This window comes from Lethenteron reissneri, chromosome 22 (assembly GCF_015708825.2).
Source record: "Lethenteron reissneri isolate LAM-NWPU_2019-01 chromosome 22, ASM1570882v1, whole genome shotgun sequence".
NCBI lineage: Eukaryota > Metazoa > Chordata > Hyperoartia > Petromyzontiformes > Petromyzontidae > Lethenteron > Lethenteron reissneri.
This window is the reverse complement of record NC_083800.1, coordinates 11,439,809-11,462,079: the sequence shown is the minus strand read 5'-3', so window position 1 is coordinate 11,462,079 and position 22,271 is coordinate 11,439,809. Positions and strand designations below refer to the sequence as shown.

Below are 22,271 nucleotides of genomic sequence, written 5' to 3'. Positions count from 1 at the left end.
CTCTCTGTGTTTTCATCTCGAGTAATTGCCTCCTTCCTGTTGCCGTTTTGCCGACTGGCAGATCGGAGAGGGAGTCAGCGACGGGAGGAAGGGCACTTGTGCCAACCACGTCAACTCCGTGGGCAACTTCTTCAAGGTAGGCATTTGTATGTATGTATGTTGAGCTTCTTTTGCATCGTACGTAGCCAACCGAGCTCATCGGAGGTGTGGAGGTAGTACAACAAATTAAGCACAAAAAGCAGTTCTAAAGAAATTAGATTTCCATCTAAATTATTTAAAAGGGCATAGCTCCAGTGGCTTCCTAGTGTCAGAAGGGAAGAGCGTTCCAGACGCCAGCAGAAGCGCGTCTGAAAGTGTGCGATGCGATGAACGTCTTTGTTCAGTCGTTAGCCTAAAGGCCCTGCGAGGATCACCAAATTGGAGTGATGGTTTATTCTTCTTGACAAGATCAGCGAGGTATTGCGGTTCATTTGTGGCAAGCACTTTTGTGTGTAACGGGCGCGACCTTAAAACCTATTGGTTCGTAATCCAATGCAGCCCGCCGAGCACAGGACGGACTACGGTCGGATCTCGCCGTGCCCGACACGCGCTAAATAATTTCGTAAAATTTCCCCACACGTTGCTCGTAAACGAACCGTTTAACTGCTCAAGGGACTGTCATGGTCCTTGCGTCCCCCCGTACGATCGAGCGAGTGTTGCGTGTGCTCAATGGGAGAAAATAACCGTGCATGCGTTGCGATTTTTATCACACCGTGGAAGCCAAGCAAGCTTTTAAGCCTGCTTGGTTCTTGGATGCGTGTCCACCAGGCCTTGCCTGGTCATTAAAGCAGGCGTGGAGCTTCGTGAGGTGGCCCTGGGAGATGATAATGCTTGAGTGTAAATCCGTTCGTGCACATGGATTTTCTCCGGGTTCTCCCACGTACCAAATGCTCGATAATTGAATTGGCCAAATATCCCAATGCAGGACCCTTCTGAAAAAAAAGTCTTAAGAGCCAGTGAGGCATTTCTAGGTAAGAAATGACAATATTTATTATTAATTCCCATTGGGGGTGTTCTTCCGTGTACACTTTTCTCTTGGGATGTCTTGAAATCCATCGAAGAAACACGCTTCCGACTGCAGTGCCACGTACTCTGCATGCTCATTCCCCCCTGTCACGAATAACTGCAATGGGCCCTCTGAGCTGGAGGCACAGACATAACCTCCTTCCGATCATCTCTCAAAGCCTCACCTCTTCTCCATTGCCCATTCTCTTCCCTCCCTCCCCCCTCCCCTCCACTCCTTCCCTCCCCTAACCCCTACACGCCCTCCATCGTTGTCCACCCATTCCTCATCCAAATAATGTATTTGTTTCTACACATTTTTTTCTGAATGATGTTAAACGCCTTGATCAAAGGCCATCCATAATAATGTAGAATAAGATGAGACCAACACATATTCTTGTGCACGTACAATTTAGGTTATTTTAGCATGCTTCATGGCACTGGCGAGTGCAGGTGAGCAAAGCGGAGGGGCCATCGATTAGGAGCATAGAAATACAGTACAGCAATTCAATTTGCTGCACTGAACCGCTTTCTCCAACCACGTTGAGTCTATAACGCCTATTATGCATAGCGGCCACCCATCGAAGCGCAATCCAGGCTCAACCAGGCATAGATTCCGAGATTTGACAAGATGGGGTGCAATTTGGGTGATTTATTTATAGGCATATATAGAGGAAGCATTACATTGGAAGTACGGTCGGTCGGAGAGTTATTTTATTAATTTGCCCCTCCATGTTACAATTGGATGAGCAAGTCTGCACATACATATAAATCAGGTCACTCAGTAATGAGTTTACAGTGTGCTTAGTATGTGTTTGCTCTCATTGTTTTACTTTCTGCGTCAAACATTGATTAAGATCATTAGGACCGACCATGTGCATTGGATTATAATTAAACGGGAGTGGCTTATCATTTCTCTGGCTTATCGGATGCAGTGGTGAATGTGAACCGCATGAGAGAGCTGTGTGTTGGCAGCGTGTGCAATATTTTGTTTATTTATGCGGCATCATCTAGCGCTGTTCTTGCATGAACCCATCATTGTTTTTAATGAGGCCATGGTATTTTGAAATGTTTTGGAGTGAATTTAAGAGAGCCCGTTTAAGATCTGGATAATATTACGGAAGCAATTAGGTACATTTTCTTGGCATGTGCATGATTTTTGCTCGTTAATTTGACAATACGGAATAATTGCACTTGTATTATTACATATTTAATGATAAGTAACGTATAATTTCTTTTTTCTTTTAAGCCAATTATATTTAATGGGGATAATTGCTTGTTGTGAAAGGGTATATATAACAGATTTCCATGCAATCTGCTCCACAAGTTTTAAAGGTCGAATTTTTTTTTTACGTCGCGATGAGTTTTAAAGGTTAGCCGATATTTAAAGCCCTTTGTGCAAAAACGTGAACCGGGTAAATTAGAAACTTGGTTTGTTTTATTTTTATTTTGAGAAAATCAAGTTAATGAAGCGCGGATCAAAATGAAATTGTCATGGATCTTTGCCCTCACCCTCCCCCAGAGTCAAAAAGTCACAAGTGTCCCCTGGCTCTGATGACCAATCGTGAAAATTCCATGCGCCTATGGCAGGAGGCAGTATCTCCGTAGGACGGCAACTACTGTTGACTTTTCACAATGTGTGGTGATAGTTTTTTATCAACTCCGGAGGGGGGGGTAATGGGTTGAGTCCAGGCCACTGGGATTTGATCTCATTTTCCAATTGCAAGTCTTCTTGTAAGGCCACATTATTATGATTATTATAACATTATGGTTGTAAAAAAATCAGCTTAACGAGAGGCACGGGAAGTATTATTTTGCCCTGTTATTGTATATACGGTCGTTTCCCATCGTGAGAATCTGCCGCCTGGAGGGAGTTTCAGATAATATCCCAGATAGAATGTGGGCTGGGTCGCTTAGAGGTCAGGGTGCTGAGTCAGCAACACTGAGAATCCTGGGTGTTCAATCCAGGCACCTTGCGCGGTGAGACCAGGTTCTCAAGCGTTGCGAGTTGATTGGCGTGGCCCAGTCACCAATGACTGCACAGAAAACCCATCGGATTAAATTTGTTATTTTAGAACTTGATTTGGCTAAATCCTGGCTCTAAGAAGAAGAAAGACCCACTCGTTGTACGGAATTATCATTGAAGAGTGCGTTGGAAAGTGCTCCCCCTACTGGGTAAAAAAAAATATGAACAAAAAGGAAATTGGAATTATTTTGTTGAATTATTACGGTGAAAAGTATCTTACTTGGGTCATTCTCAATGGATGCATTGTCTCTTGACGTGACTGATGTAGTAGCACAGTTATCACAAACTCGGGGAAAGACAAAAAAACAACAAACTTGTTATGCACTCCACCGTTCGTAATCGAATTGCGGTACTTGTGCCGTTGCACAAGAGGTTCGCGACGCCTCTAGCGAATTCTCGCCTTACGCCAGGGAACGGCCCTGGAAGATCTCTTCTCTCGTACGGCTGCTGATGCAGATACAGAGCAATGACTACAGATTCACATTCGGGTGGTCAAGCCCAGATGACCGCGTCGGGAGCAGCGGGGTTCTATCGCCGTGATGTCCCCTTCATGTTTTGTGGATCGGGGCATTGCGTTGTTATACGTTGTATTGGTCAGTTCTCGGTGATCACAGTGCGCCCTGGAAGATGATGGCACAGAATGAATCCTGGAGGCACATCAGTCACGCTCGCTTGCCCAGCATCAGCTGCTGCTGCTGCTGCTAACAACTGGCCTCCGAAGTGTGTATCCACCACATTTCCATTCATCCTTCTTTGGACTTCATATTTAAGGAACGAAACGGGAGGATTTCTCCACACATCTGGCTGTTGCCTGATAAAGCTAGTTGTAATTACTGGTGAAATGTTGTACTCAAATTGTAAATGGTGTGGCTTTTCTCTCCCAACACACCGGTGTGCTGTACTAGTAACAAATTGGCATGTTCTGTTTACGTGACAAACCTTATTAATTGGCTGTGTCGAGTGGTGGCGGGTTTAACGACACTTTTATATATTTACACAATCTCACCCCAAAAAAAAACCTGTATTATGGATAAATGAAATTGTTAGAATATTTTAAATTAAATGGAAAAAAGTGGCATTATGGTCAATCAACATCCAGCACGGGATCCAGCACTGAATAAGAATGTACAATTGTTCTTGTTCTCTCTTTCTGTGCCGTACGACGATGTGGCTGTTTGGATTCGAATGCAGGCGAGCAGGGATCGATCCCTCAGTGCATTGTGAAAAATCCCCTCGGCCACCTCGAAGTAAATAAATAAAACATGGTTCTAATAATCATAATGAGGGAACTGGAGCCTTTTAAAAGTCTACCAAAGGTCACGGGGGGCGGGGATGCTCACCGAGTTCACTTGGGGCTAATAAGGGTCCTGAAAACCACACCCTGGCATGGAATGTAAAAGTGGTAAAGGGGCAGCCCTGCAATAGCCTGCTTGTGCCACTGCTGGTGGAAGGGCCTCAACTCGGGGGAGCTCTAGAGCACCCCTCTAGGACAGGGTATTTTGACCAAGTCTTCCACCTCGGCCAAACATTACCCCACCACCTACCAAATAGACTTAACTGTGGTGTAATGATTTAAATTGCCGTGTGGACAGAGGTGCCGGGGAGGGGCGGGATTTATAAAACTTTTACTGTTATTTCAACTGCCGTGCTGGGAGATCGAACCGGCGACCTCTGGATTGCAAGTCCAGCGTTATGTGCGAACAATGCCACCATGGCAGCGGCAGCAGCGTTCAGGGTGGAATGTGCGCGTGCAGAATTGTGTGTGGTGTGTTGCTCCGCAGTAAGAACGCAGTGCACGCCGGCGCACACCTATTTGTGTAGGCGCCAAACATCCCCAGTTATCGCTCGTCCGCAGCATTGAACGTGACGTCGTCGGCCGTGCGCGTGACGTCAGCCCACGCACTTAAATCACGCGAGGTCGTCGCAAGGTCAAGGATTATGCCCGTCTGTGTGTGTCACGGCAGGTTCGCATGCCAGCAGCGGGAAATCTGCGATGACTGCAGCTTAAATGCACAGCCGTGCAAACGAGCGTTTTGCCACTCTCATAACACTTCGTACGGATGATACAGGAATCGTGTGGTGCATGTGGTGTGCAGCAAGGGGCAAAAGGTACTGCTATTACGCTGTAGTGCACGCAACACGAGCTGCTTGGGGGAAATGAAAGGGTGGAGACTTCGTAAACCAAATTGTGATTTTTTTTTTCTCAGCCCTGTTTGGGTCCAATCATCTCAACTGATGATGCTGGCGGCATTTTGGGATTGGCGTAATAAAGATCACCTGCAATGTGCCGCTGGCAGCGGGAGCGTTTATGCAGTGTATTTATAGCTGTCGGTTGAGTGTCTTTATTGGTTTCCATGTAGCGATGCATTCAAATGTGTGAACAGCATTGCAGGCTGCCTGGCCATCTGCCTGCAAAGCCTCTTTGGCACCAGGCCCTTTGCAACCAATGGCCCCATAGTCAGTACCCTGATTCATTGTTGAAGGGTCGACATTCCTGCGGAGTACGTTAGTTGTGGTGGTGAGTCTGGTTTGCGTTAGGATTCCAGCCAGGAGGAGCCTTAGCTCTGGAGCAGCAGGCATCTGACAGCATGTTTTTTTGGAAACTGGACTGTTTGCCACTAAAAGTTGCGGTGGTTACATTTGCACTCGGTTGTTGTGTTGCAATATGTGGCACATGGCCGATGGTGGTGATGATGATGACCATGATAGAGTAGAATCCCTCTTAACGACCACCCCTGTTAATGACAAATCGCTTAACGATGGGCCTCCATAGAGCCCAATGTGTAGTGTATGGTGTAGTGTATAGTGTAGTGTATAGTGTATAATAGTGTAGTATATAGTAGTGTAGTGTATAGTGTAGTGTATAGTAGTGTAGCGTATAGTGTAGTGTATAGTAGTGTAGTGTATAGTGTAGTGTATAGTAGTGTAGCGTATAGTGTAATGTATAGCAGTGTAGTATATAGTGTAGTGTATAGCAGTGTAGTATATAGTGTAGTGTATAGTAGTGTCATGTATAGTGTAGTGTAGTGCCTCCATAGAGCCCAATGTGTTCGATTACCGACCAATCCCCTGTTAACGACGGGCTGTTGCAGGTCCAGTAAATATGAATTCCTGTATTGATTAACCATGTTTCTTTTCATATTATGTGTTTATAATGTTGTTAGTATCTTTATATATTAATATTCATTTTTAAATATTATAAAGTAGGTTTTTTTGTGAAAATGTGTAACTTCCGATGCTATCGGAACGAATTAAGCCTTTAACATGTATTTCCTATAACTGCTTAATGACAAAATCACTCAGTGACCGGTTTTGTGAGAGGGGTTCTACTGTATTGTTGTTGGCAGTACTGCCAATTGGATCTGAGACCATCCATCCATTAAGGCGAGTAATCAACCAAAAATCATAATCCACTACTTTTTTTTGCGATCGATTGCTTTTGGGCCCCTATTGACAATGGTGGCTGCCCCCACATCCCGCGTTCTGAAAGCAGGAAACCCCCTTAACAAGCCAGCAGTGGATAGATCGTGCCTGACGATGTTGATGGGTGAGATGAAGGAGCGTGATTTTTCTAATGTATGTTAGTTGAGTCATTTATTTTTCTTCCAATCGGATGCTGTGAAATTCCTACGCGGTGATTTAGCCTGTGGATGTTTGAGATAAAAGAGAATCGGTGATTGCTGCCAAACCCTTGACAATCAATCACGTGTAATCAAGTTTCTATTTCCAGTTCACATTTTCTTTTGCCCAGCATTTTCTAGCTGCGCAAAGAAAGCTCTTTTTATTAAAAAACAATTGAATTAAGAAGTCGTTGTTAAGCTGACATATGTTCCTTTGCTTTATAATCGCCGTGATTCTTACATTGTTCTCAACATGCATGGAACATACGTAGTTGGTGGAAGGAGCGGTGGTGCAGTGGTTAGCACACCGTGCTGTGAGCCCGGCGACCCGAGTTCAATTCCCAGATGCAGCTGGCTTCACTGGCGAGCATTGTCTGGATGTTTTCAGTCTTCTCTGAGTTTTTTAGTTTTCCTCTTTCACATGCAAACAAATAATTACGATATTAGCAAATATCTCAAATGCAGGGCCCTACTAACAAAAAGTATTTCGAAGCTCAGACCTAAGTTGATAAATGTATTAATTGGTTATACGTTTTTTTGTACCAGTCCAACTATAACAAGTGCCATTGTTTTCTTACACCAATTATAATAAGCACTGTTCGGTTTTCAAGTTTAAAGATCGTTTTTGGGTAATGATGTTTTGCATATCGCAATCTGCAAATTTGGAACTAAAACACGAAAAGGAAATCGGCAAAATGCAATAGGAAAAAAAGAGACCACTTGGTAATTAAATGTAAGAAAACGCTCTGAGTGGAAACGTTCACAGTTATGAAATGACCATGGTGTCAAGCGCTGCCATCTAGCAAAGTGCGTTTCACGTAAACGAAGAAGATTGAACAAATAATAATGATCATGATAATAATTTCATGCACCTCTGCCCAAAGACAATTGTAAATACAGGGGCAGATGGGGCCACCCTTGCGAGCCTGGAGATTCTCTGCCGTCAAACCTCGCTGCTGCTGAGGCTGTAGCCCGTGGCTCGTTCAATGCCCTCTTGTGCGGAGGCCACTCGAGTCCTGTGCGTGGTGCCGCCGCCGCCGCCCTTCATACACTGGTGCGGCAAACCCCACCAGAGGTCGGTCCACGAAATTAAATCAGGCCAAGAGAGCGGTTGGGCATTTATTGCACCGTTGCTTTCAGTGTGGTCGCCACTTAGCCACTTAGTGGGAGCTTGATGGAGTTTTTGGTTTAGTCGTTTTATCCATGAGCTGCCTGGCAATTTAGATTGGGACTCATTTAATTGTGCTGTCTGCGAAGAACATTGTAACCTTTTTGTTGGCGTACATCGTCTTGGGCCCTTGTGCGGCATTGCCACCAATTGTGTTATTGGCACTATCGCTGCATTGTTTTAGGTCGGAGACACTTGAGCACATGTGGCCATGGTTATCCAAAAAATATTATTGACAGCATTGGTAGTGATGGAGAAGTGGCAGACTGCAAATGCTGCATCATCATTCTCGTTAACGAACACTGCATTATGTCGATTGTTTACAGACATCTGGCTTCCCACAAAATAGTTATAATTTAAATTACCGCACTTTGATGATGGGTTGAGTCAACCCCTAGCTCTAATTGGAACTCCGTTGTGATTTGAGCGCTTTTCCACGCAAAGTGTTACTTCAATCATTTTCTCTAGCATCTTGATTGTTACGTGATATCTACGCGTGGAAAACTATTCATTTTTCTGTTTGTCTACTTACTCTCGATCTTCATTTGAAGAGAAAGTGAATCTATCTCGCTTTGGTTCTTACCCAGGTAAAAAAAAAGAGAGACATTGAGTTTAATTAAATTTGGGCAGGCAGCAGGAAACTGATAATTAATAAACGTTGAGAGCAAGCCCATTAAGTGGTAGGCACCCGTGGCTACTGCACAGTTTGAAATTTTTATTCGGTATCCCAGCTTTTAGAGGAGGGCTTCGATTTCCGGCTTCTGGCATAATTCCGAAACTGAATCAGAAATTATTTTTTTTTGGTTTGCATTAAATATTCCTACAGATGACGGAATAAAGTGCCTCAATGCATATTAGCATTTAAAGGGGGTTATCTAAAAAAATGCAGTTTATACGGTTCACTATAACAGCAAAGTAAAAACATAATTCTAAAACATGCCAAATTAAGTGAAATAAATGTGTCTGAAGCCTGCGCAAGGCTCTTTTTGTCTTCTCAACAACTGCTGCTTTTTCTTCAAACCAGCCAGACCTGGATTTATGATTCGATTTTGATACATCATTGGCTGAGCAATACAACCATCCTGGTGATATTAAATACATTTATATAATCTAACTTGTTTTGAGCAAAAAATTTGGCCACCAATTTTGGCCACAAATCCCGTCTCCAAGAATAGAATTTCATGGCATTGGTGCCAGAGAAAGTGGCCTTGTTTTCTGGCGGCCTAAATCCCAAGGGCTTGACTAAAAATTCACCAGCGGGTCGATGCAAATTGAAAGGGTGTTTGCCGACGGCAGCTGTTCATCTTTGTAAGATGATATGTGGATGAATCCCGATGATGGTTGAAACCATAACTATTTCGAAATAGAAAGAAAAAATAAACGGATGCTGCCGTGGTGCAACGGTTAATACGCTGCCACTCCATAGGTCGTCGGTTAGTGTCGTTGTCCCGGCACAATGGGAACGTTTCTTAAATCGCCCCCTGCTTCTCTGTCCACCGAGAAGCACACATTGGTACACCGGTCGGGGAAAGTGTGAGCACTCCCACCTCTTCCAAGACGTCCGGCCTGTGTGGAAGAGTAGGCCAAAACACACCCCCTCTGTTCCCTCGAGTAGAGAGAGGCCCTTTGGCCAGCAGAGGCGTGAGAAAAGAATCGATCAAATGGCGCGACGAGAAAGTGCTGCCAAAGCCCACGTCGTGAAAACAACCGCCCCGTGTGCTGATGTCGTTTAGATGAATGGCTTCGTGCACGCACAGCGATCATGTTTTTGTAATTTCAAAAAGCTGTTATTAAAAATGGCAACGTGATTGAGTGTTGACTGCGTGTGTGCCTTTGTATGTGACCCAGGGCATGATTCATACTTTGGGATGATTGCAAGTTCCCTCTCTGTTTTGTTCTTTGCATTTACTCGAATGATTCCCTTTAAAATGTGCAGAGATAGTTTTTTTTATTGAACGTGGTCGTAATTGTTTATTTATGTTATTTCCAAGTTAACAGTGCATTTGCACACACGGCTGTTTTTTGTGAACACTAAAAACGTACGTTTGTATGGTTGAGGTTTATTTTTTTTATCAATTTCATTTTAAAATGCTGGGCACAAGTCGGATTCTCTTCACTGATGTGTTCCACTATTGGTTAGCAGTTATTTTCCATGTCAATGACAAGATAATACATCTTTTGTCACCGTAGCTTGGATGTGAAATGCAATATAATCCCCGTTTAAATACTGTCCGAAAATAATCAACATTATAATTCACAACCATTTGTCAAGTTTTTGCATTTTGGCCCAGGTTCTTGTAACTCCGAACAATAAAAAAAACGTATTGCAGCTCTGAGTGGTATTTAATTACACGTGTACAAAAATAACTCTATCACCAAAGTATAACATCCTGCCTCATACCCTTCAAATAACTCTCCGTAATCTGCAATATGTCCAAAGTAGTTATATCTACTCCCGTACATTTCCCCCTTTCGTCCTTCATCGCTGCCTTAAATGTATTTACCCAACTGAACCCTTCAACTGGAATCAACCGCCCCATACGTTTACATCAAAACAGAGTAAAATCTTCCTCTACCGTGTTGTCGTAAGTCAGGAGTGCTTGTTTACTCAGATACACTAAAACTCGGATACAAATACAGTAATACCACGGATACAAGAACACCCCGAATTTATGTCGCTTTGCAAATACGTCATCGCTCTGTTTAACACCTGATTCCTGCCACCTCAACCAACCCACACTTAACGTCGCTGACATCATCGTCCGTCCTTTCTCGTGTCCGTCACCTCTCAGCCTTCGCCTCCACCACCTTACCCTGTCAAATCGCTTTCATTGACGTCGTTTCAATAGTTCGCCATCGCACCTTTCAGGAACGCGGGCCGATCTAAAGCGGGGTATTAATGTGTACTGCCTTCTTTCGTGAGCGAGCTAGTGAGGCCTACCTCACTAAGCACGGTGACACTGGCTCGTGGACTCTGCCAATCGCATTCTACAGCTAAGGAGCAAAAAACCATCGTCGCGCGAACTCCGGTCACCCTCCCAGCAGCGGCTTTTGGCTCGCCATCGAACAAAGACGTTCACCGCATCGGCGCATGCTTTCAGATGCGCTTCTGCGGCCAGCCTGGAACGTTCTTCCTTGCGATATTAGGAAGCCACTGGAGCTATGCACTTTTAAATCAAGATTTAAAACTAATTTCTTTCAAACTGCTTTTTGTGTTTAGTTTGTTGTCCTTCCCCCGTACCTCCGATTAGCGCGGTTGGCTACGTATGGTGCGAAAGAAGTTCAACATACTTAAATAGGCGCAAGTCCCATGGTTCTGTGTGCGCTGCTGTCAACCATGACCATTTCCTGAATCGTTACGTCACTGTAGTAGATACTGGATATAAGCACACTGGGACTTGCTTCCAAACGGTATGCCTAAATTCAAGTATACTATGCACAGTAAATTGATTCTATAGTATGTTACTGTGGTTTAGGAGGGCAGTGGGGGTGGAACCCATGTTCTCATTCGTATATGTGTGTATGTTTGTTGAACTCCTTTTTCACCGTACGGAGCCAACCATGGTAATTGGAGGTGCGTTCGACATCTTACACAGTCTGCTTTCCAACTGCACGCCTGACTTAGTTATCCCATGTTCCGTCGTGAGCATTTACTTTTGCCTTATAGGGGCCCCACGTGATTGCGTGTGTGTGCGTTGCAGTACAGGAGCCCCCCCCTGATTGCTCGTGTGTGTGTGTTTTTGTGCTGCTCTGCAGGGAGCCCCACGTGATTGTGCGTGTGTGCTGCTCTGCAGGGAGCCCCACGTGATTGTGTGTGTGTGCTGCTCTGCAGGGAGCCCCACGTGATTGTGCGTGTGTGCTGCTCTGCAGGGAGCCCCACGTGATTGTGTGTGTGTGCTGCTCTGCAGGGAGCCCCACGTGATTGTGCGTGTGTGCTGCTGCACAGGAACCACCTATGATTGCGCGCACGCGTGTGTGTATGCTCGTCACACAGGGGGCTCACGTGACGATAAACGCTCGCGCGGAGGAGGACGTGGAGCCCGAAGTGATCATGGAGAAGGTGGGCAAAGCAGCCGGCGTGACCTTCGGCCTCCAGCAGGAGAACTCCTGCTTCGTGGACAACGCGCCTCGGAAGCCCGTGGTAAGGCGTTTTAACATTTCTAAATCGAGGTCAACAAGTCCAAGTCTTAACGACCCAACGCTGTCGTCGCTTCCTTCCTTCTGCCAGAATCTCTTATCTGTTGCACAGTTGACACCTGACTGCCAAGATACGCTTTGACTCTAAAATCAACAATGTCCGCATTAAGGGCTTCCCATTGGTCAGCGACCTCTGGGTGCCACTGCCGTGGCCGTCGTCTTAGTAACCTGCCTTCCTCCTCCCTGCACACGCACCCCTGATTAGCACGGTTGGCCACTATATGGTGCGAAAGAAGTTCAACATACATACATACGTGCCCCATCCATCGCAGATTTCTGAGTGCCCAATGCAGTGGTTCCCAACCGGTGGTCTGCAAGGCCCTGGGCGGTTGTCCGAATACGTACCGTATATTAAGAGACCAAGAGGTTGATTTCTCATTGCTTTGCTCGTCTTATTTGTGATCATTTGCATTTATATGCGTAAAAGGTTAAAGGTGCAGCCCTGCAATAGCTCACTCACGCGACCGCTAGCAGAAGGACCTCCGCTAGAGGGAGCTCTAGAGAGCCATTCTAGACGTCTTGGAAGAGGTGGACATCCCCAAACTTTACCCCACCAAACGCGAACTGCCGATGGACAGAGGTGGTGGGGGGGGAGGGTGGATTGTTTGTCCTACCGTGACGTGAAATCGACCTCTGGATATCAAGTCCAGTGTGATAAATCCATTACACTATAGCACCCACGCCATTAGTATGTAAAACCATTCCAGGAAATAAGAGGAATAAATAAATGATTAAAGCTATTTTGGAAAAAAACATAGCCATCAACATCGCCTTGTGCCAAAGTTCACAGTGATCTTGTGGTTTTATTCCCAGCATGGTAACTTCATGCTTTCAATCCAGCACTACGGAGGCAAAGTGAATGTTGTTTTACCATGAGGGGGCAATGCAGATTGACGAATGGAAGTCAATGGTGGGATGACTTTGCTATTTATCAATGTGCTTCTGTTGTATCGAATTTCAGGGCTCTGTATATCAGAAGACCAATGCTGCTGTGGAGATCAAACGGGTGAAAAACGACGGCTTCTGGGCGAGGGCAGAGGTACGTAACGGTTCCAGGAGCTCCTGCTTCTTCCGTGTATGGCGTGCGGGGGTGGGGGGAAGTTGAGTAGCCATGTTTGTTTGAGTGTTCCCTTATAAGGGCCCGTCGATGTCACCGTCCGCGTTGATGACGACGACGATGATGTGCTGCGCTGATGAGCAGCACAAAACGCGACGAAGGAGGCGTTCTTTCGTTACATCCTCGTGAAGTCAAATCGCAGTAGGTAGGGAGATTCATTTCATAGCCAGAAGTGACATCTCCCACTGAGACGAGAAGTCTGTTTGTAAAAAAAATGCTTGCCGGTTCCTAGCAAAACCTCGGTGCCCTCTTTTTCATTAAAAACTCAAGTAAGAAACGTATCGGTTTCCCCTGCCGCCCCCCGATGTGTAACTTCACTGGGAAAATTATTAACTGCACATTGAAGCAATACATACGTTAGATTTGTATTTATTGTGTGTGCGCATGTGCGCGTGTGCGCTGTAGCGATCCGCTTGGAGAGCCGCCGCGTGTACAGTTCCGTGGGGTGAAAGATTCAATTAAGGTTAAATGCAAAAACTTTACCAAGTCATGTCAACTCGACAGCTTTCACTGGAAAGTCTGCGTCACGCTGTACGCTCAGAAGCGCTGCCGTAAAAAAATAACACCCGTGTCAATGGCAGTATTGAGCCATTTATTTTCAAGCGTCCGTTTGGCTTCGTCGGCTCGGTTTCAGTGAACCAGAAAAGAGCCAAGGTGGAAAATATTGTAAACATTTGCAAATTTTGCTTGAGGGTTTCTGAAAACACCACGAGAACTGGAGACGGTTGACATGTGGTGATTTCCCGGTGTAAAAATGGCTCCGTGACCACAACGTCATCCGGACCACGGCCGCCGATGCCCCACCGCACCTCGCCCGGTGCGTTTCTATCGTCTCCCAGATCCCGCAGCTGTCGCGCAGTCGGAGACACGTAAGCGACCTCCATAAGACCTGCCCTGACAGTCTCCCGCCAGCTGTTCTTAGGCCTTTCCCTTGGTCTCTGGACTCGTGCCTGTCTCGGCAAACGGCCCTTCCCCCATCCTGCGTCGTTTCCCAAGCCAGCGCGACCCACTCTTGGCTCAGTCATATCTACAACACTTGCCTGCCACCATCACTTCTGGATCTTTCTTGAACTAAGTGGCTTATCACGTGGAAATTTAGAAGAAAATTCATGAGAAACGTGTTTAGAGTATTTTGCTGCTGTAAATTTCCACACGTAGGCCACTTCGTTGAGCAATCAATTGTGACCAGGTCACTTCTGAAAAAAGAGCAGTATAGCTCAGTCGGCCTTACCTGGTAAAATAAAATAGTTTTATTTTATCGTTTCGTTTCTCCTAAGGACTCCGAGGTCAAGGTTCTGTTCCTGAGGTGGTGATCAGGCTTTGACCACTGTGGAGCTTCCAGATTATGGAACAACGCTTTGCCTTTGCTAACAAGACAATAAGAGTTGTGAGAGCTGTTGTTTAAGTCTGTCTTGAAAACTCACCTCTCTAGATTGGCCTTTACCCCCCCTCCCTGCTAGTTATGGCCGTTTACCCTGCAGGGTTTGTTTATTTCCTGCTTTCCACACGTGGTGGCGCATTGGGATCTACGGATGCCCCTTGCTAATGTAAATTATTACTTATTTTTATTTTCTTATTCTGTTGTAACGCCAAATTCCCAGCATCTCTCCCAGACGCAAGTGCTTAAAATGCCAACAACTTATTTTCCAACTGCTCAGTTCGATTTTATTAGGGAGCCACTGGAGCTGTACACTTTTTAAAATCTAGATTGAAAACTCATTTCTTTAGCACTGCTTTTTGCGTCTAGTTCTCCTTTCCTTTCACCTCTGATTAGCACGGTCGGCTACGTACGGTGCGAAATTAAGTTCAACGTACATACACGCAAACAAACATACGTAACAGTTAAGCTGTCTAACCCTTACAGTCCTTTGGTTGACTCAGCCCATCGTCGCTGCTGCTCTTTAGGTCGTCCAGAAGTGGTTTGACTTACGGAGACTGACTTCCGTCGTGGGAATGCGCAATTGCCACCAGTGGCTCAGAGCTGCCAACAGAAGAAAAGTGTGAAAAATAAGAATAGGTGTTTATCCTTTCTGGCAATAAAACAGGAGTTGTGTTCAGATGTTCCAACACCGAATAGATTCCTTTTTGCAAGGAATCAAGTCCTGCATTAACCACACAGTACTTGTGGTGAACATGCAAACAAACAACCTCTGATACTATATGGGCATTGTCTTTGAAGCCGATTGGCCTACACCAGAGACGGCAGCCTTCTTCATGGCTGCTGAAACGTGTCGCGCCTTATCGCCCATTCGATGGGACAGACGACGACCTCTTTGTCGGTAGGGCGGCACCGATGAGGACGCTGTGCCGGTGTTGCTCCACCAGGTTTAACATTTTACTGCTTCTGGCCCAGAATTGGCCATGCGCCCTGTGAGCGGCCCGGCGGTAACACAAATAAATAACGGAGCGGGGGGGGGGGCAGCGTGTGAGCGACGGGGGAGGCGTTTTGAGTCGACGACGCGTTAAATCGTCCGCGTTGATTGAGCCCGGCGGCGATGAGGCAGCTGTAGGTCAGATGCCTCGTTACAAAGACAAAGACTCCCCCCCCACCCACCCCCGTGTAGCCTTAACAGACTGTTGGGGCAAGTGCCGTTAGCGAGCACCTATGAAGGCCGGAACGGTACACGAGGGGGTGGGTGGCCAGCACCACGCCTTTGTCTCCACAGTGGTGACGTTTGCACATCGCACCAGCTACTAGTGTGAGGCTGAGGCGAGCTAGGGGAAGCCCAGGACCTTTTCAAATAATCGTCACCGGTGTTGGCCACGAGCGGGTATCGAACTCGGGTCGCCGGGTTTGTAGCGCAGCGCGCTGCCCGTTACACTACCGCTCCCCACTGTCAAACGCCTCAAAGACTGCTCACACGTGCACATGTGCACACGCGCACACGCGTCTCCCCGCTCCCCACCTTCCTCACTTTCAGCCAAAAGCCGCTACGAGAAATATAATTTATAACAGTTTTATTTTAGCTACAACAACTTGTTTATTTCCCCCCCAGAGAGGGTAAAGTGCTGTGATCTCATGTGCGTGCATGCGTTTGTGCGTTCGTGCGTTTGTGGTGTTGGCCACTCTCACCCCTTCGTGTGCCGTGCCGGCCTTCGTAGGTGCTCGCTAACCGCACTTGCCCCAACAGTCTGTTAAGGCTATACCGGGAATCTATGCCTTTGTATACGTACATAAGGGGGGTTGGTGGCTTCGTGGTGAGCCCACTGCACTACTAACCCAGCGACCCAAGTTCGCTTCCCGCTCACGGCCAACACCGGTGACGATTATTTGAACCGGTTCTGGGCCTCCCCTAGGTCGACTCAGCCTCAATTGAGGCATCTGGTGTGGTGTGTAAACATCGCCACTGGGGAGACAAAGGCAGCAGTGCATGATGTTGTCCACCCACCTTGTATGCTGTGCCAGCCTTTATAGGTGCTCGCTCAGGCACTTGCCCCGAAAGTCTGTTAAGGCTATACAGGGAAAATTTGTCTTTGAGCATGATGAATACATACGTGCCCATTTGTGATACTCATGATGTCATGAATTAAAACACGAGGCTCAACCTTTAGACAAATAGAACATCAATGATCGTACACAGTGCTCGGTTGTCGGTCCCAGAAAGTTTTATTCTGAGGAATCCAAACCAGCTTCAGACAGGCGCTGTGCTCGTATTGCAGCGGAGTGTGCTCGCCTGTTCACCGCCACGTTCCCCATAGCATCACCGTGACAGAAATATCACTTTTGTTAAAGTTTTAACGCTGTAAATATCAATATATTTAATTCACTTCGACGTTCATTTACATTTTGTTGAAGCTTAACCAGTCTGCCTGCTTTTTCTGGGAAACGGTAGTAGATTATACATTATTTAACACCCAAAGCCAAAATCAATATGTGCGGATGAAATCCTTAACACACTCCAAAACAGGTGGCGTCACATGGCACTGTAAGTCTTCACTCGGTGAGGCATTCCTGGTGAACAACAAGTGGCCATTGTTAACTTGGCTTCCCAGTTGATGAGGCGCGTGATGGTTCGTGCCTTGTAATCCGTTATCCGTCAAGGTAAATGGATGGCGAATCACGCAGATTGTATTGGGCGCTGTGTAACTCCCTCTAACCCGCTTGAGCTGCAAGGTGGCCAAGCGACAACAGTATATATAGTGGGATACCAACTCATCTGTGCAAATCCTTTCGAGTCATTGTCTTGTGTACGTGGATTTTTTCCCCCTCAGCTACCTTACCTGGCTTCCTTCCCACAGAACAAAACGTTTTTCCCGCAAAGGATTTGGCGACAAGATCCCACTGCAGGGGGACACTTCTTAAATAAACAAAAGAGGTTTTCCTGGATGAATGGGCGTTTTTTTTACTGGAATCTTGCGAGTTCAGATTCCGAGTAAAACCCCATCTTGGCATCTCTGCAGGGTCAATAAAAATGCGTACCGTTTCGTGGGACGTCAACAGTTGCCTGCCCCGTGGAGAGACTTTCCCCCATCTTTTAAATAATGATGATAAATAACTACTCTTTGGTAACTATTACTGTGCCTGTTTAAAATCTGGTCATCAGAAAACTTAATTCTCATGAGGCCGCACCGTGATAAGCGCTGTCTCCAAACCATATCCACTCGATCTCTCTGGACTCTCTCTGTGCTATGAAGAAGGGCCGTTGCCAGAAACTTTGACAATTATATTTGTATTTTATTTACGAATGTCAGTTTATTTTTTGCTTCGTTGTGCTTTGGGCAAATAATTTGTTGAAAGATAACTTGGCACATTCGGCCTTCACGCCATTTTTCTTGCCCAAAACTTCACAGACCGCTATAGTCCGCCGGCAGTGGGCGATGTTGCTTTGTGGTTTTACCCAAAGAAGTGATTTTTGTCAGATAATTTTTACGAATTAAGTAAATTCTGGAGGGTGTCTGCGGCGCACGTGGCCTGCCCTTGTCTTGTGACGTCGCGGGATCTTTTAAACGTCCACTGTGAAGCAGACAGTGCGCATGTTACGATTCGTGCGGTCTAGAATATTCATCACCGGCTCGATGCTACCACCAACGGAGGCCAGCGCTGCCCACATCTCCTTTGAGCTGGGGTTCTCGCGACGATGCGATGGGGCGCGCGGCACCGCCACGCGATGGGAGTTGATCGACCGCGGTCGTTTTGTTTCCCGGCTCTGCGAGCAGCGCGAGGAGAAGCTGCGCAAGGAGGAGGAGCGCCTGCGGGCGGAAGAGCAGCGCAAGCGCGAGGAGGAGGAGCGGCAGGAGCGCGAGCGTCAGGAGGCGGGCGAGCGGGAGCGGCGCTTCCTGGAGAAGGCGCGCGAGATCGACGAGCTCAAGTGAGGGGCCAGACGCACGCACGGGAGGGGGGGGGGAGGAGGGAAAAAGCAGGATTTATCCTGGAGCTATGAAGCTCTTTTTTGCACAGATGTCCAGTTGGGGCACGGGGTCAGAAAGTTAGAACAACAAAGGATACAAAAACACAATAGGAATGCAAAGTATGTATGTTGGACTTCTTTCACACCGTACATAGACAACAGGAAAGGTAATAAAATCAGTAAAAATAAATATGTGAAATAGATTAAGTATAGAAGTTCAAATTGCACAAGTGCGCCAATTCCTAAGCTTCTGGCTAGACGGAAAAACAACAGCAAAAACAGTCCAAGACCACACCAAGGCAACACACAGTCCTTCAATTAAATTGCACATTAAAATTGAACTGTCGTTACACAGGAAAGGATGAAAGGAGGGGGGGGGAGAGGAGGGGGGAGGGGTTGGGTGAGAGGAAGGAAGGAGGGGGAGGGGGACAGGGGAGGGGTCAGGAGACGCAGGGAGTCCTTTGCAAAGTGCATCCCTTGTTCAGAGCTGTTCCGGATGGATAGGATATACACAATAGGTGATTGACACAATAGGATATACACAATAGGATATACACAATAGGTGATTGACACAATATGTGATTGACACAATAGGATATACACAATAGGTGATTGACACAATAGGTGATTGACACAATATGATATACACAATAGGTGATTGACACAATAGGATATACACAATAGGATATACACAATAGGTGATTGACACAATAGGTGATTGACACAATAGAATATACACAATAGGTGATTGACACAATAGGATATACACAACAGGATATACACAATAGGCGATTGACACAATATGATACACACAATAGGCGATTGACACAATAGGATATACACAATAGGATATACACAATAGGTGTTTGACACAATAGGGTATACACAATATGATATACACAATAGGTGATTGACACAATAGGATATACACAATAGGATATACACAATGGGTGACGTTTCAGGCAGTGGCCCTTATATAGTAGAGACTGAGGAGGAGAGTGGATGGACTATTTCCTGAAACGTCACCCATCATATTTATGATTCTTCTCAAGGACACCGTTATTGACGGATGTGGTCAGGTTTTGTTATTTGTGCTTGTGCATCGTTGCCAGTGCAAGTATCACAGTTCTGTCGCGCTGTGGGTTTGCCCTGGAAATAGACTATGCCTTCACCTATTTAATGAATGCAGAAATTTCGACCCATTGGCTTAGGGGTTGCCAGCAGAGAGAGATGAGCCGTGCAGAACGCTCCTCTCAGCAGGGAGGCACTTTGGCTTATCACTTCAATTGCAGTACAGCTTTTAAACAGCGGGCTGATTTTTTGTTTCCAGAATAAGTAATTTATATTTATTCATGATGCGTCTCATGTCAAGTCAAAGTGTCTCAGTGCTCATCTTGTGGAAATTCCACGTTCCTGTGGCGTGGCGGGGTTACCTCTCAAAGTTGCACCCGTTTACGTGACCTCACAGGAATTATTGAGCTGAGTTTGAACCCCTCAACCAGGTGAATAAAAAAAAAAGAAAATTCCCAAGTGTCAGTCGAAGCCCTCACCTGAGGGAGAGAGACTTGTACGCTCCAGCGTTTCTTATTCCTTTCAAATGGTACGGAGATTTTCCATCAACGGGTCACGTGTTTGTGTCAAGGTTGGCGAATCAGCGGAAGGCTTCAGGAGTTCTCGGTGCTGGCGCTAGGGGTGGGCTGGATCCTGTGCCCCCACACGTCCCTTTGCCCCCCCCCCCACACCCCAGCTCACTCTCCCCTTGGTGGTATATCAGTGTAACGGGGTGCCCCCCCCCTCCATGTAATAGTTCTACTGGGCACACCCCCCATCCCCCCCCCTTCCTGAGAGGAGCTGGGCCTGTGCTTCGGAGTACCGTAGTGATTTATATGATAACTCGCCTTTTGCCCGTCCAAGGACGGACGGGTGTATTGCAGTAAATCTGAAACTTGCGAGCGAAAAGCAGACCGCGACGTGATATTCATTGCATCCATTCGTGTGCAATTTGTAAGGGCGCGGTGACACAGACCTATTTCATTTTTAGGTTATTCCGTGTTCATCATGACGTCCTTTTTACTTTGATGTCTCAAGTAGCGTTACGGAGATCGCGTGACGTGAGGGTTCTGCCTTCGTAGTGAGGGTTGTAAGTTGACGCCGAGGAGGGGGGAGGAGGCGCCTCGCCCCCCCATGTGGAGTGACGTCACCCGCTAATTATTATTAATGGAGAGGGGGGTGTCCATTTGGAGGACGTCACCTTATAATGATTATTAATGAGGGGGGCTGTTCGATGTGGAGTGACGTGACCTGCTCATGATTATTAATGAGGGTGGTTGGTCGACGTGGAGTGACGTCACTTGCGCATGATTATTAGTGAGGGGGGTGGTTCTGCATATTGAGTGACGTTCTGACGCTCATGAATTATTAATGAGGAGACGGTGGTCGATGTGGAGTGACGTCACCTGCTCATGATTATTAATGAGGGGGGGCTGGTCGATGTGGAGTGACGTCACGAGCGTTAAGGACATTCCTGGGTGATTATAGTAGGTATTATACCAGCAGCTGCAGCTGGCAGTGGCGTACTTACACAGCTTCGGGTACGGTTTGAGGACTGGTGACTGCATTCCCACAGTGGGCAATTCTCAACCTCTCCATCCGTTCAGGAGATGGCCACACCTGCCGTGTGATGCTCCGATGCGGTTCAGAATATGTATTAATACTGAGAATGTTACAACAACAAACAATACACAAACACGCTAGGAGTGCAAAGTACAAGAAAGATTAAGAAATCACCGAAAAACATATAAATACAACTGAACCATCCCCATCCTACCAGACAAAGCCCACTGGGGTATTAACTTCTTTTTCAGAAGCAACCTGGCCACAAATAATGGCTCAACAAAGTGGCCCATCATTTGGACATTTATAGCACCAAAATAATCTAAATAATCTCAATGAATGGTGCAGTGCCGGCCATTTGCTTACATGGTAAGCTTGAAACCGGATCGGTGGTCGGGCGTTCATTGTGGACATTGACATGGTCCCAGGTTGCTTTCCCCCTGTGTGCCTCTTTGGTTAGATTTGCACTCGATCCCAAAGTTGGGTCGCGGGACTTTCATCGAGGCTTTTTTTTCCCGGAGGTTCTGAAAGTCCTCGACGAATCCGGCGCTGGGATTGCCCTTCATTGGCGAGCATTATCCACAAACCCCCGACTTGCCAGTCAGCTGTCGTGCGGAAGCCTTTTTCCAGCCTTCACAATGCGATTGTGATTATATTAGTTATGCTAATGATGATAATAAAAGTAGAAATATGGACAGATCAATCACAAGACCTAGAGCCACATGTAATTTTATGTGGTTTTGAGTCCTAGGAATCCAGCAGCACTCAGCTTTTGTTTTTTAGAGCCACGCTTACAAATTAATGACATTGCATTTAGTGTAATTTGGCGATACTTTTTTTATGGTGGTTGAACAAGTGCGAGCAGCAATTATACATACCTCTTACCGTATAATTCCAAGGTAATTACAGTCGTGCAAGCTTATCGATGGAAGTTGTCTTCCCGCGACTAAACGCAAATTCTCCTTACACTTCCCCATGTTTTCGTTGCAGTTCATTGGCTTCCGCTTGTAAACAGTGGATCCGTAAGGGTTGCCGTCAAAATATTCACCAATCCTTGGTATTATTATGGGTTTCCAAGCTGATGGGAATGTGTGGGGACTTTTAATTCTAGATGGTCGGCTTGGATACCTCACCACGATAG

At 46.3% G+C, this 22,271-nt stretch overlaps 1 protein-coding gene across 2 annotated transcripts in view; it reads left to right on the top strand.

Annotated features, from left to right (window-relative positions):
• The window catches only part of LOC133345632 (drebrin-like protein), a 99,304-nt gene that overhangs the window by 47,368 nt on the left and 29,665 nt on the right, over positions 1–22,271 (top strand). For both annotated transcript variants that reach the window (XM_061556566.1, XM_061556565.1), the window contains exons 4-7: positions 62–136; positions 11,850–11,996; positions 13,014–13,091; positions 18,327–18,478. In XM_061556566.1, coding sequence (XP_061412550.1) covers positions 62–136; positions 11,850–11,996; positions 13,014–13,091; positions 18,327–18,478 — 452 coding nt within the window. The remainder of the gene's footprint in view (positions 1–61; positions 137–11,849; positions 11,997–13,013; positions 13,092–18,326; positions 18,479–22,271) is intronic.